Source organism: Brachyhypopomus gauderio, chromosome 18 (genome assembly GCF_052324685.1).
Source record: "Brachyhypopomus gauderio isolate BG-103 chromosome 18, BGAUD_0.2, whole genome shotgun sequence".
NCBI lineage: Eukaryota > Metazoa > Chordata > Actinopteri > Gymnotiformes > Hypopomidae > Brachyhypopomus > Brachyhypopomus gauderio.
In genome coordinates this window covers 8,418,438-8,434,550 of record NC_135228.1, presented here as the reverse complement: position 1 = coordinate 8,434,550, position 16,113 = coordinate 8,418,438, and the positions used below count along the sequence as shown (strand labels likewise).

Sequence of the window (16,113 nt, the reverse complement as noted above, 5' to 3'; positions counted from 1 at the left end):
AAAAGCTAATATAAAATATATAGTATATAAAATGATTATTATAAAATGTATATATTTTTATAAATTTAAAAGTATAAATAGAAAACACTTTTCATCTATAGATTCAAGCAATGTATATAACTTTTATTTTAAGTCCAAGTACTGATCTGAATTCAGCTGAGATTTTCACGCAGCTTGCGCTGCGGAGCGAGGAGACGGACACAAAACGCTGAGGAGAGCGAGATTTATTAAAGGGAATTTCAAATTCGAAGTCGTTAGTACAGGCACGGGTCATAACGGGAGGGCAATCATAGTACGACCAGTAGATGGGCATAATAACACAAAGAACAAAACAAGGCAGGGAAACGCAGAACAAGCAGGCACACAGACAAGAGGAAATAATACTCACAATGAGACAAATCAACAGAGATTGCAAAAGCACAAGAACAGACTGAGCAAAAGAACTAGGAGCATGAATCACAACTGACCAAAGAAACAAAATAACCAATAACCGACATGGGAAACACAGGAACTATAAATACATAGAACTAACAAGACACAGGTGTAGACAGGTCTAGACACTGACGACACAGGCATGGCAGACGGAGGGAAAATATGGTAACAGACAATCAGGGAACAACACAGACACGAGGAGCAGGGAAACTGCAGTGACAGCTAGGAGAGGGGGGCGTAGCCCTACGTGACAGAGATGCTGTATTAGAACCTGATACCCATGAGTTCTGTCTGAAGGAAGGAGCAAAAATCACTGTAACAGATATTAAGAGCAGAGGTGGACATTCCAGGTTCAGACTCAGGATTTTACTGAAGTTTGCTGGATTTTCTAATTAGTGCAAGCCAGGGAAAATTTGTGGAATCAACACAATCCAGGAAGCCTGAGCAAAGTCTTGGTGAGGATTTTAACTTTCTGAACCTGGAACGTCCATCTCTGCATAAGAGTGATTAGTGGGTAACTCTGTTGTGCTGACAAATGGAGGTGCCCCAAGTTATTGACTGAAAACATCCATGTGCTCCATACATCTGAGTTTTTGTTTCAGGAAACACTTTAAATAAACAATGTATATTTAGTGTTTTGTTTGTTGCCTTTATTATTTCTTCAGGCTTCAGAAGCCTTCAGGCAGCAGTGTATATACATTTTCACTCTCTTAAATGAGAGACTCAGCAGCAAGTTAGAGATTTGAAGTTTGATGGACAGCACTCAGATACTTGGCTATCTATGCAAGGACAGAGGTAGAAGCAAGTTGACTCAGCCAGTGACAAAGAATATGTACAAGTGCTTAGGAAGGCAAAGTTCGGAGATAGCTTTTAGTCATTGGCAGACTGAGAGGAATATGATACCCCTTGCAGACATGAAACCACTGTAGCAGCATAAAGTATTCCATATCATCAGAAGACTGAAGCACAAACTGGTGCAAATGCAGTTAACCTAGTCACCTAGTCGCTTTCTATAAGCTTGTGGATTCATAATCAGTGATGTCAGTAACGCTACTAGTTACTTAGTAACGCGTTACTCTAATCTTCCCACTTTTTTCAGTAACGAGTAATATAACGCGTTAAAAATAACTATTTCCAGTCCAGTAATCAGATTAAAGTTACTTATCCAAGTAACTGTGCGTTAATATTTTTATTTTCCCTAGTAAAAATATATATTTTTGCTTTCTTCTTGGCTCAGTTCTACTTTTACGTCTGACCGTAGCGCTCGACTCCACACGCTGCTTGCGACCCTGTGAGAGCGCGAGCACGTTTCACAAGTCATTTTTTGCAGTGTCCTCCCGTAACTATATGTGGTAGTATAAAGAAACACCCCTCAAAAACAGGGGAAGGAACATTTACCTGAAGAATTTTAATGTTGCATTGTGTTCCACGTTTGAAAAGTGCTGGAATTTTGAATAACGTAGCCTACTTTAAAATACTTGAAATTGTAATGGTATTTCGTTTCACAACAAATAGCTGTCTGACTGAACAGTTCGCTTGTATTACGTTTACAAATAAATTTACAAATAATACCGCGCAGCTACACAAACTTAATGTCAGGAGATACTGTAGCGATTACTACTCACAGCGAATTCCCTAATGGACAGGCACCTGGCCACTCAAGGAGTCTTAGCCCTTTAAGTGACTCTGGGGGGGCGGTGCCTGCATGCGCCAGGGGTGCAGCAGGCTAGTGGGGAAGAGGGGAGAGCGAACAGTGTTATTGTTCAGTTGCGTTATCAATAAAGTTTCCCTCCTCGAAGTTTTTGGATTAAGCAGTTTCTGCCTCCGTTACTGAACCTGCTTCAATACATTCTTACTGTTAAAAATGCACTTCAATTAAGTGAGTATGGGAAAAATTTATGTTGCTGCTGAATGTAACTACTAAAGTAACTTGTAATCTAATGTAGTTACTTTTAAAATCAAGTACTCAGTAATGTAACTAAGTTACTTTTAAAAGGAGTAATCAGTAATCGGATTACATTTTCAAGGTAACTAAGCATCACTGTTCATAATAATAAAATTAATAGTTCATAAGTGCATTTGTGCCTTGTGGTGAGTATTGTATTTGGTTAATAGCTAAGGGATTTTCTCTGGTAGGGAGTCTTCTGGGATGTTAACAGCTGGGGTTTCTTTGTCAATTACATCTGTTGTCACATTTTCATTATCTGAACCAAAATTTCTGAGACATACTTTAAATTAGTATTATATACCAATCTTATTATATAGTCAATTTGAGTACTACAATACTGGTTAGAAGTTTGAGTTGTGAATCTTTTTGTGTTCTCTGAGAACAGTCATATTAAACAATGCAGAATTATGTAAAAACTCTTAGGAAAAAAAACTCATGAAGAAGAATTCTTGAGAGGAACTAACACTCAGGGGCTGAATCCATTCTCTTCTGGCAATAATTGGACAGATACATAATGTGTCTCTATGTAATCCTTATTCTTAAGTATCCTAGACTCCTTGATTATCAATAATAGTATATCGTGGCTATGGAGATACAGTCATAGCAGTGAAAGGCATATCTCCACTGCTGAGGTACCTTCTCCTTCCTCCATATTACTGTGTAGATCTTCCAGAGACGTTCCAAAAAAACTTGGGCAGTTCTTAAAGACCTTATATGGTACTCCACTGGGGCCTGGTGCTGACGCTGTTCTGCCAGCTTTGATGACCTCTCTGACCTCCTTGAGGGTGGGTTCATTGATGTTGAACAGGGTGCTGGGTTCAGGTGGACATATAAGAGCTGCACAATGGCCAAGATCTTGCTCTCTCATGTCGTCACTGTAGCTGTTACTGAGGTAGCGGTGTATGTCTTCCTCAGGACACGTGAGTTTCCCACTGCGTTTCTCTCCCAGCAACTTCCCTATACTGGCTCCGTAGTTCTTTCCTGAGTTGGGAAATCTTTGTCAGATGCAATGCTTATTATGAAAGTCCTCATTGTCCGGAGCCTCTGTTCCACCTCTCCTTTGATTTTTTTTATTTTTTTTTTAAAGTTTGAAAATTAGTTAAAATCTTAGGATGGACTATTTTCTTATGATTGAATTTAACCCCGGGGCACAGACACAGTCTCAATTCTGTGGGAACCATGTGAATCACCTACTCCCTTTATACATATTTTGGGTCATTTAGAGTAGAACTGTGCAATAATTCAGTAATTTCATATCCAAGTAATGACACACATCACAATATACCACCTTTACTGTCACTGCCACATTTTTCACCGCATGTTTCAGATTGTCACTGTTTTATGGGTCTAGAAATACTAAATCAAACTAAAGGAGTGGCAATAAAGAGAGCCATCTACAGAGCGAGGCCTGGTACATTGAAACAGTGGTGCCATATGGTATGAATGAAAAAACGTTTTTAATTATTTGTTTTCTTTAATTTAAATAATTTAAAATCCAATGTATTTCATTAATCTTGTTCTGCCTTTGTGCATTATTGTGTGTTTGTATTGGTTTTGATGATATATAAATATGTGACGCTGGGGTGCGAGATAAGGACAAGGCACGGAGTCCTATCTTGCAGTACAAACGGCACTTTATTTAACAAATGAAAGCGCAGACAGCACACGTGAACACTTACACACATGAACGTATAAGACGAGCACGGGACACTGCGTGAACGCATATTAAATAGACAAACCACATAAGCCCCAAGTGTTCACGAGACGAGCCACAGGTGAGACCGAACACACTCAGATACAACCACACCCATGGAGTTCCACAGACACAGATGACTAGACATAGACAACGTAAGCATATGCCCAAAAGGCAGGGGTCAGGGGCTGTAATGTGACAATGTATGTAGTCAACACTATAGTATTGTCTTTAGCACTCTGAGGCTGTGTTGAAATGCATATGTACTTGTTCTTTAAGTCTGATTAATAATAAGGAAATACACACATACACACACACACACACATATATAATGACACTCGCACTCACCAGCCACTTTCTTTGCTACACCTGTACTACAACATAGAGTATGGCCAGACTGGTTTGAGCTGATAGAACAGCAATAGTAACTCAAATAACCAGTCGTTACAACCGAGGCATGCAGAAGAGCATCTATGAACTTGCAACACATCAAACCTTGAGACGGATGGGCTACAGCAGCAGAAGACCACACCGGGTGCCAGAACAGGAAACTGAGGCCACAATTCATACAGGCTCTCCAAAATTGGGTCGTTGGGAAAACACTGCCTGGTCTACAATTTTGTTTCTGGTGTCCAACTCTTTGGTCTTCACCATAGTGGAGTTTGGAGTGTGACTGAGGTTGTGGGCAGGTGTCTTTATACTGATAAGTTCAAACAGGTGCCATTAATACAGGTAATGAGTGGAGGACAGAGGAGTTACAGGTCTGTGACAGCCAGAAATCTTGCTTGTTTGTAGGTAACCAAATACTTTATTTTCCACCATAATTTGCTAATAAATTACTGGTATTTAAAAATCAGACAATGTGTTTTTCTTAGTTTCTTTTTTTTCATTTTCTCTCTCATAGTTGTGGTCTACCTATAATGTCACTTACAGGCCTCTCTCATATTTTTAAGTGGGAGAACTTGTGCAATTGGTGACTGACTAAATACCTTTTCCCCCCACTGTGTTTGGATTGGTGTGTTGAAGCTGGAGGGGAAATGCAGTTGTTCCCTTTTTACTGCTCATATTCAGACTGGTGGACTGGCCAGCTTTTGCTTTGTCTAACCTTTCATTGCACAAAAGACCTTTACACTTCTAATTTTTTTCTTCACTGCACACACATATTCTGCTTTGTTTTATGTTATTATAAGTTGTTATGAATCTGTCCTAACTTGTTTTTTTGTGGGGGGTGGGTGGGTGTGTGTGTGTGGGTGTGTGTGTGTGTGTGGTGTATGGGTGTGTGGTGTATGGGTGTGTGTTTGGTACAATTGCTTGTCTGTAGGCTCGCCCCCCTCGGCCATTAGTGTCAAAGAGACCACGCAGCAATGTGGGATTGGAGGGCAGTCCTGAACAGTAAGACAGAGCACACACACACACACACACACACACACATGCATTGTGCAGAATGCACTCGCTCACACAGTATTTTCTCAGACCTCAACAGGTTTACATTTGTAGCTTAGAGACTCCTTCAGTTGAAAATAGTGTCAAAGCACATGTTTGTTTTCTATTTTGAACGGGTGTTCTTGTTCTTAATACCACAAAACATGCGCTAAAAACTGCTGCTACCAGCTTCTGATTGGTTTAGTTTGATCCTGAAGTACAGATTGTAGGAGAAGCCATAGCACTGACTTTAATATCAGACAAATGCCTAAAGCTTTACTGCCATTTCACAGTTGCATTTTGCTTAAAAACTAGATTATAAGTTATTGTAAAATATCTATGAACATTCAATCTATAAATTTTCTCAACAATTTTTTACAACAAAATTGGTTTATAGAGTGGTGCTATAAAAAAAAGAAGTAAAAAATTTTGTAATAAAATTTGTAATTTCAATGTAATTATTATTACGAAATGTAATTTGAATCAATGTAATCACATTGATTTGATCTAAATGGAACTATTAGATATTAGCTCTTTAATTCATAAAATTCACTATTTTATATAATTAATAATAGATGTTTGATTGTTCATGATTGTCTCACAGTGTTTTCTTTGTCTTTTTCTCTCTTTCCCTCTTGGATTGGTCTGTATCTTTATTCATGTTTCATGCTATGTGCTTATACTCAATGCTTGTTGTTTGTATGTGTTTTTGCGTGCGCGTGTACATGCATGCATGCATGCATGTGTGTGTGTGTGTACTGCACTCCTCTCTCTCTCTCTCTCTCTCTCTCTCTCTCTCTCTCTCTCTCTCTCTCTCTCTCTCTCTCTCTCTCTCTCTCTCTAGCTATATGCGCCCTATGCGTCACTACACTGTGTTTCTGTGTGAAGACTCCTCTGGTGATGAGCTCTCGCAAGACGACGACTCGGTCTCCACTTTTCCTGACCACTTCCTGCTCTCTACACCCTTCGAATGGTCTCTTCCATAATCTGCCTCTGAACCAATCACATTGTGTCCACCTCTTTCTTTCTTAGCTAATAGAGCTTAAAAGTCATGGAGTCATTCAGATGGCAACAAGGTTGGAGAATCTGGTTTGACTGGGAATTTGGTAGCAGAAAGATTCAAAGTTGTGTGGTCTAATGATTCAGTCAGTCTTGGATGTGACAAAATCCTTTCATATAAGCAGTCTCGAAAGGTGAAAGCTGGTTAAGAAAATGCATCATGGACAGATTCTTTGACTAGATTGAAACCTTAGAGGCCAGATGATGCTTGATTTGGTGGAGATTACATTTTTGGCTATGCAGCTGGGAGAACAAACTGGGATTCATATTTGCCCATTTTAGAGTATTTCCCTTAACTACAGCCCCTAACTGAGGGGCAGTCACCTTTTAATCACCTCTTCTAATGAGAGTCAGTGATATGAGGCACAGGGCTAGAAATCCATAAAACACATTTGATCACAGGTGAATCAACACAATCACCCTTTACTTTCCATGACTGAGAAAAAGAGAGGACATTTGTGTGCAAGACAAAGGGACATACTCTTAAATCTGACTGACCACCTGAGGTTGTAAGTCCTCCATATATGCTGGAGCCAAATCAGGAGAATCAATTTAGTAAGGTCCTTCACGGCTGGTACTGGGATAACTCTCCAGCCCTCTTGAGTGTAGACTCTGAAGCAGGTAAATGTATGGGGTGTGGTCAGAGCAGAGTATGGCAGTAAACTGCTTTCTAGATAGTCAAGAAATACTGTAGTTTAACACTCCTGTGTTCAGTACACATAGGATGATTTTTGCCCAAGGTCATAAATTCACAGGCAATGGGGGCAAGACAGGTTTGCTTGGCTCAGTTGGAATCCTCTTTTGTCCAGGAGCAGTGATGTTAGGCAGAACAATTCACCCAAATCACTAAACGTAGTGAAAGTTGAACATCCTGAGTTGAATCTAGTGAAGAACTGATCGTGCTGCGAGTGCTCGTGAAGCCATCACATGGCTCGAGAGCCCTATAGACGCACTGGTAAACATGTAGTCTGTTGTCTTGCAGTTAAACAAAATGGTTTTTTGTTTTTTGTAATCTTCATGCCAGTGTTTTTTTTTTTTTTCTTGACTGACAATACACAAAAAAATGGCTTCAGTGGAGTTAGAACAGGTGGATTCATGCAAGGCAATATTGTTTCATCACTGCAGATGTTGACCATTATTAAATTGTGTGTTTTTGTGTGTGTGTTTTTGTGTGTCAGGCCTCAACCTTACAGGTCTTTGAAAGAGGCTGAATTTGTGGAGGAGGGAAAAGAGGTTGCAGCAATGTGTTTCCAGGGTAACACGGCCCCACCTAGCCCTGTACAAGAAAGATTGTCCGAGATGAGTTTGTTGGAAGGTTCTTTCAGCAACCAGCAGAGGGAGCCCACACATTCTGTACATACCAAAACCAACACTCACACCCTGCTCAGCACAGCACGAAGCCTGGAGGAGCTGCGCTTAGTCTGTGAACCAGAAGAGCATCATACCAGCATCAGCTACAAGGTTCTCCAGCTTACCTTCATCTCTACATTTAAAAGTTCAAAGAGTTCACTGGATGTATGAAGTGCACATACATGTAAAACATCTAAGTGTGTATTTGTGTGTCTTGTAGTGTAGTGGTGATGAACGCACTTGGACGCTCCCAGCTCTGAAACACTCCAGCTGCAACAAGCTGTGGAAGGGGCCAGATACCACAGCGCTTTCTGGCCAAGAGTCTGCACGCTGTGATAGGCCACTGTCTGTGCCACCCCTAGAGCCTCCAGAGACCCAACCACCCAGTCAGGAGGGCTCGGTTGCCAGTGCAGAGGGGAGCATAACTATACCTCGCCCTCAAGGACGCAAAACACCAGAACCAGGAGCAGTGCTTTCCCCAGCAGTGACCCTTCTACAAGGACTGAGGCAGGATGAGAAAGAGGTGAGCATGAGTGTTGGGGGAAAGGAGTTCCGACAGGCACTTAACATGTCCCCTCTGCTGCAACCCCTCCCACCCAACACAGGAGCAGATCCTGACCTTCTGAGTTTGCTGGACCCTCTGAGTGGAGCAGAAGAGCCCTCTAAACCACCCCTTCCCCCACAGCCTGCCGTGCGTCCATTCCACCCCCAACTCTCCCTCAATCCATTCGCACAATCCCCCCACTATCCACTTCAGAGACACTACAACACAGTTGCTCCAGGCAATCCTTTCAGCTCCAACTACACGCCTTCCCACACCACTGCTTACTCCCACACCCCACCCCACCCCTTCTCAGTATTTGGTCACCATTCCCCTACAGGAGGAACCCAGATCAGTGGGCCATGGCCAGTCAACAGAGCCCTGCCAACCTCCAGCAGCAGTAGCTCTCTGTCTAGCCTGTTAGATTCCCCAGCTCCATCTTTCATAACCCAGGCTTTGCCCCCCACCAACCCTACAGATGCAACCAACGAGCCCTTCGGTGATCTTCTTACCATGGCAGCAGTACCTATTGTTACAGCCACACCCCCTAAAAAAAAAGTGGAGGACTTGCGCAGGAGGTGGGAGACTTTTGACTAGGTCCATCCATATGGCACCTATTGCTATTGACCAATGAGGGACAGCACTTGTCTAATAAACCATCAAGAGCCAATTTGTTTTTTAAAGGACTGTGCTCTTTGCTGGCCTGAAAGATCTGCTGTGTGTGTGTGTATGTAGGGTGTAAACTAATGCTCTGTGTGCATTCACGTGTTCCCTGTGGATGACAGGAATGGTGGCAAAGTCATGCCACTGTTTATCTTTACACAATACAATGATGAAAGCTGAAAGATCATATACAAGGTAATTACGTTGGCATTTATCTCAACAACCAGACTAATGGTTCCCATTTCAACCACACCAATTATGTAGGCTATTTGGTGAGAAGCTTTCTAGCAGCCCAGGACTCATCATTGTCACTCAGCAAAAAAGAATGTGTAAAGTATCAGTAATTCATTCGTTAGAAGTAGCAGGGGCATAATTCAAGCTTGGTCATTGTTGCAGCATCCATGACTGACTCCTTCCTTAAGACTGACTCCTTCCTTAAGATGTCCTTAAGACTGACTCCTTCCTTAAGACGTCCTTAAGACTGACTCCTTCCTTAAGGCTGATTAGTAACTAACTGTAATATTTGATTTCACTAATGAATCCAAACTATTTGTGCTGTCAGTACACATTACGAATATTACAGATCCTTTAATAAGTGTAAAACAAAGCATCTTGCATCCACTGCATAGGTCACACTACTGTGCAGATTACATTCAACCCACTACAAACTATATACCTGAAACAAAGTATAACACAACCCTGAAACCTACTGAAGTCTGTAAGGGCTTAGGGATTATTTTCCCAAACATGGGATGTTTTCACCATATTTGCATTGCAAACACAAGCTGAACACTAAACTGAGCTAGTGAGATTAACCTAACAACTAACCCCAACCCAAATTATGCTGGAGTCAGCTGTCCTTGATGTCTGCTTGTAGCTATCCTGTTGTATGAGTACTATGGGCTGGGAAAAGAGGTTCAGTGCATCAGTGTGAGGACTGGTGGCTGTGAATGGGGTTATGCTTGGTGAAAAGAGCATTGGGCTGTAAGGATCAGGAACTCAGTTCACTGTTCAGTCGAGGGACTGTGGGAATTCTGGATCTTTGAATGGCATAAGTTTGGAGTGCAGAAGAGTAATGGGACCTGTTACATTTGGTGGGGGAACTGGGCAAATCAGATTTTATTATATTCAAAAAGTTTAAAGTGTAATTTAAACAGTGATCTTACATCCCTAATTATAATCCCACGAGGTGATTTTAGCATTAAAATATTCTTTGTGGCATGTTCATCATTCCAAGCCCAAACACTACTGATGACTGATGCCTTAATCTGACTGTGTCCTCCACTGATAGCCCAGTAGATGATCTAAATGATTACTTGAGGCAGAGAGCATTGTAGTAGTTATAATTACAATGTATTGTAAGTATTGGATTTATTAGAGTCCGAGCATAAATCTCAGCCAATTAAATGTTACCCGACAAAACCCAATATTTTGTGTTCCTGACTCAGGGCTGCAGTTCCTCGCCTTTCCTGCTTGTCCTTTACACCCCCACCGCCATCGCCATCCACCCCCCCCCCCCCCCCCCCCAACTGGCCTACTCTTTTTTTCAGAACAAGAAAGATGCTGTGTGACTACCATGGCTTCTGTTGTCTTGATGCAGGAATTTAGTAGTTTAGTCTGAGTAGTTTAGTCTGAAATGTCTGAGGAGTTATTGAGAGCCATTATTGGCTTCCACCAGACCACCAGAGTATTGCAAACTCACAGTTGAAGGTGCCTTAAAGGACATCTTGCTAAGCACGTGTCTGCTTTGTGTTCAAAGACTGCAGAGCTCTCTCTTCAGATCCCTCAGTAAAAAAGTCGAATGCCTCTTTCTTAACTGTATGCGTGTAAATCAGTATAGATGTTGAAAAAATGTATCCACCCACACTGACTAAAGCAGGATTAAGATCTATGATTGGGTTTAGGGTTAGGATTAAGATGAACGAGACACATGCTAAAGCTAAACTAAAGCTTCAAACAGGAAATGGTTTTGTTGTCTGAAGCATCCGTTTTTTGTGTTCTTTGAGATGTGTATATAATAAAGAACTTTTGGATTCACTTTTTTGGCTGGTATGACTTTGATGTATTATGTATGTCGAGATTAAAGAGCACATCTTTTAAATGACTGTTGACTTGGATGTTGGTTTTATTCTGTTCATGTTTTTTTGTTTTCATTTTTGCTAATAAAAGATGATTTAATGGACAGGACTGATGTGGGAGCAATAAAATTGATCACTTTTTACAACTGCATGTTCAAGTGCTGGATATCAACAATCAGCATTTATCAACAGAATGATAACTTTGTCAAGCTAACACTAAAAAATAAGTTGGCCTTGTCAAACCTTTACAGTTTTTTGCAGCTGCTAAGATCCAAAAAATGGTCCTTATAGCACAATTTTTTTATTAAACCTTAAACCTTAAGCACATTCATGGCACTCATTTAGAAATTCTTTAACACACTTTTTGCAAAACATTAAACTAGGGATGGGCAACTTCCATGATAAAGAGGGCCAAAAAATTTTCAGCACTATTATTGGAGGGCCACATGACCACACACTTCAAATAATTGGATATGAAAGACAATACAAATGATTCTCAATAAGAACACATTTTAAATTAATTCAGATCTGTATGTTTATTGCACCAACATACATCTATTTTCTGCATATAAATGCATTAACATGTCCTTAATAAGCAACAAAGACAAAACATTTGCTTAATAAAAAAGTGCAAAAAGGAATTTGAACTCCTTCATATCAAAGAACTAACGCGTAGCGCGCTGCGGAGCGAGGAGGCGGACACAAACGCTGAGAAGAGCGAGATTTAATAAGGGGAATTCCATAGGCGAAGTCGTTTGTACAGGCACGGGTCAAAACGGGAGAGCCGTCCAAGTGGTAAACAGGACAGGCAGGAGTCGTAACAGGAGGGCCATTCACAACGGAGAAACACAACGGAGACGGAAAATACCAGAACAGCTATGACAGATAATCCACAAAACCAAACAAACCACAAATAACCGACAACGGGTGAAACACAGAGATACAAGTACACAGGACTAAACTAGACACAACTGAACACAATGACGACACAGGCGTGGCAGACAGAGGGAAACCAGGGCAACAGACACGCAGGGCGGCATAACCGGGCAAGGAACAACACCGACACGGGAGAGGGGGGCGTAGCCCTACGTGACAAGAACAAAAACCTGCTCTATTGGGTTTTTTTCTTTTAATTAAAAAATGTAATTATTATTGATCTATTTGCGGGCCGCCAGTTGCCCATCCCTGCATTAAACACAGTTCTTTTTATTAGACAAAATATTCAAAACGGAAAACACTGTCACGCAATTGCTACACTCACCTACCTAAATCCATACCCTTAGATTTTCTAATCCCTTGCTCTGAGGGCCTAGAGGCCACAATATCAGGAAGTGTCATAAAGTTGACTCACTAACCATCTCTGGTCCCTTAAAGGGTCCGGCAGCATGAAATGAAAATCACTCACTTGATGAAGCACCCCTATCATCAAATCAAATCAAATATATTGATATAGCGCTTTTCACTACACATGTTGTCACAAAGCGCTTAAAAAATCAATCATCAATGAAGGAGTTAAGGCTCTCGGGTCTTATTCAACTGATGTTTCCCTACCAGTGTATGATCAAGAACTCTGGACTGAAGTTGATACCTAGGTTTAATCCTGTGTCTGTACCATCTGAACATTAAGTGATCTATAGTTGATATAAATGCACCATTTAGGACCTCTCATGTATTAGGTTTTAATAGGTCCAGTCCAAGTACCACTCAGTGTACAATGATTTACATCTCCCATGCATTATTGTGAATCATATGCTTATATGCATGTGCTATGGATTTTTAGACTTGTGTATTACCAGATATTAGTGTGTGCTGTTACCTGCCTGGTTTTCTTTTTGTTTGTGCTAGCGGGTTTTCTTGCAAGTTGTCCACCAGAGGGTGAGTAAGAAGACGAGATGGAAGACAAGTGCTACTTCCATGTGATGATGGGACGACTGCATCCGCTACCGTGTTTTGGGACCCTCGTTTGTGATGCACATCCATATTGTATTCTTGTAAGAACAAGGCCCAACGCATTAGTCATTGGTTGGTATTATACATACGATTTAAAAACACCAGGGGATTGTGATCAGAAAACACAATAAGGGGTTTGACGCTGTAACCAACATACACATCAAAATGTTTTAATGCTAACAGTAGAGCAAGAGTTTCTTTCTAAATAGAATAATTCAACTGATAATGAGTGAATGTCTTCAAATAAAAGCAAACCGGATGGTCTATGCCGGAGTCGTCTTCCTGCAGCAACACCGCACCTGCACCTGACTTACTAGCGTCAACCTCCGATTTGAACGGACGCTCAAAATTAGGAGCAGCAATCACAGGCGAACAACAAAGTAGCTCTTACGGCGTCAAATGCATGCTGACAGTCTGATGACCAAAAAACCACAAGACTTCTTTAATAGATCTGTAAGGGTAGACACCACAGACGAAATCTTGATGATGAAAGACCTCGCTCTGTGAGCAAGAAGAGAGAGAAAGAGATGGACAATTTTAAGGGCTCTGAGACTCGAGTATGTTTTTATTGTCAAAAATCAGGTCATTTAATAGTCATTTAATGGTGTCGATGACTCTTTTCTACTTTTTCTGACCAGTGGGATGGTTTCTATTCCAGGTCAGGTAGAAACAAAGTGCCCAGTGACAGTGTTACGAGATACTGGTGCTGCACAGTCATTTCTTTTAGAAGGGATTTAACGTTGTCTGAAAGCCCTTATTGTGGTGTTGATCAATTAGTTCAAGGTACGGGATCGTAAAATGGACACAGCTTCAGTGTTATATCGCCGGTGGATGGTGCCAGAGTTAGCGAACTAGTAACGTATTGAATCATATATGTGGATCTGAGGTAAATAAACTGGATATTTTTTTTTGGCGTGAGATATCGGAAGTGTGGCGTGAGAGCGTGTGAAAACAGTCAAATGCGTGTGTCTCACGCTCAATGCGTGAGAGTTGGCAACCCTGGAAGCGTAAGTACCCAAGTACCAGTCCATGGAGTTCGCCCTGTATCCTCGTTCCTAAACCCGATGGTACATCTCATTTTTGCACCGATTATCGCAAGGTAAATGCTATTACTCTGTCAGATGCTTTTCTTTTGCCACGAGTGGACGATTGTGTAGACAGAATAGGCTCAGCCACATACATGAGTAAACTAGACCTTTTAAAGGGTTATTGGCAGGTCCCGTTAACGGTCCATGCATCGGATATATCTGCATTTGTTACACCAGATAACGGTCATGGCTTTTGGCATGAAAAACATGCCTGCAACCTTTCAGCGACTAATGAATCGTGTCTTGAGTGAGTTACCCAAGTGTGAAGCCTATCTGCATTGTCTCGGGTTTAGAAGCCCTTGACTTTTTATGGGTGGGGGTGTTGCGTGCCTGGTTTTCTTTTTGTTTGTACTAGTGGGTTTACTTGCAGATTGTCCACCAGAGGGCGAGCAAGAAGACGAGATGGAAGACGTGCTGCTTCCATGTGACGATGGGACAACTACGTCCATAATTGAATTCCCTTTTTAAGGAGTTTTTGCTCCTGGTACGGTGGCCTGTGGTGTGTTGTTTTCAGTTCACCACGCGGTCCTCTTTGCCAAGGCGTTGCACAGTAGGGTTTTGATCTGTTTCTGACTTGTGCCTTTTTTCGGGTACAACCGATTTGAGATGTTATTACATGTTTTGGGCGCTCAGAGCTAAAGAGGTGTTTTAATGCACCTTATGGGGTGTTATAGTCCTAACCAGACTTTGTGAATCACTACCAAGAACAAGAACCTCTGTCTTCTCTTTATTTAATTGCAGAAAATTGTCAGACATCCACGTCTATCACCTATGCACTCACACAGTGAGCTAATTGATTTTAGGGCTTTAGGTTCTAGAGAAAAGTAAAGTTGAGTGTTATCTGCATATTGATGATAACTAATACCATGTTTGTTAATGATATGTGGTAACTGAAGCATATAAAGGTTGAACAGTAAAGGCCCAAGAATTGATCCTTGGGGGACGCCACAAGTTATTTTTGATATGTGGAGGAAGAGGTACCTAATGCAACATAGTAATTGTGCCCAATTAGATACAATTTAAACTATTCTAAGACTAAGCCACTAAGGCCTACCCAGCTCTGTAGTCAATCAAGAAGTATTTCATGATCAACAGTGTCAAAAGCTGCATTTAAATCTAGCAGAAAAAAGGGTAACACTTTACATGGTGTTTACTTATTAACGTGAAGTAATTCATTAGTTAACATGAACAACACATGAAGTAACACATTAACAATAATTAACTAATGTTAAGTAAACATGTAACAGTTGCGGCTCCTGTTTTAGCTCTTTGTTGCTCGCACCTTTTTTAGAGCTTTAGTGTTTTAGTTTGGAGCAAAATGGAATAAAGAGCTAAAAACAGTATGGACACTCTTCAGTTCCTATGCTGATAGATTCTGGATATTTCCAAGTTACCCATTATTTAAGTAGTTAAATCAGTACAATGTAATAAATTCATTTAAGGTCGCACTAAAAGGCGTAAGCAACAAAAAGCCAAAACAGGAACCACAACTGTTACATGTTTACTTAACGTTAGTTAATTATTGTTAATGTGTTGTTCATGTTAACTAATGCATTACGCTGAGTAAGTAAACACTTAATGTAAAGTGTTACCAAAAAAGCACTGAGATTTTATTAGGGAATTCTCCCAGTTGCTGGTTAACAATCATTAGAACTTCGTTAGATAATGAGCTCAGAACCTGCTTGAAAAAGCATGTTGGTAAAGGGTCCAGTTCACATGTAGAGGATTTTAGTGATGAAATCATATCAAATAGTGTTACCATGTCAACTTCTTGGAAATAAGACATATTGCAGTTAGGCTAAGTAACTGATATCAGGGTTGATGGTCTATTAGTGCTTGTTGGTATGTTCTGCCTTATAATAATAATCTTGTCCCTAAAAATATTACAA

General features: G+C 40.8%; 1 protein-coding gene across 6 annotated transcripts in view; it reads left to right on the top strand.

The window, feature by feature from the left end:
- Positions 1-11,213, top strand: part of dennd1a (DENN/MADD domain containing 1A) — a 33,083-nt gene extending 21,870 nt beyond the window's left edge. For 2 of the 6 annotated variants that reach the window (XM_076980796.1, XM_076980795.1), the window contains 4 exons: positions 5,395-5,465; positions 6,340-6,468; positions 7,733-8,015; positions 8,125-11,213. In XM_076980796.1, the coding sequence (XP_076836911.1) occupies positions 5,395-5,465; positions 6,340-6,468; positions 7,733-8,015; positions 8,125-9,042 (1,401 nt within the window). In that variant the 3' untranslated portion in view covers positions 9,043-11,213. The other 4 variants (XM_076980798.1, XM_076980797.1, XM_076980799.1 and 1 more) reach the window with 3 other exon arrangements.
- The last annotated feature ends 4,900 nt before the right edge of the window (positions 11,214-16,113 follow it).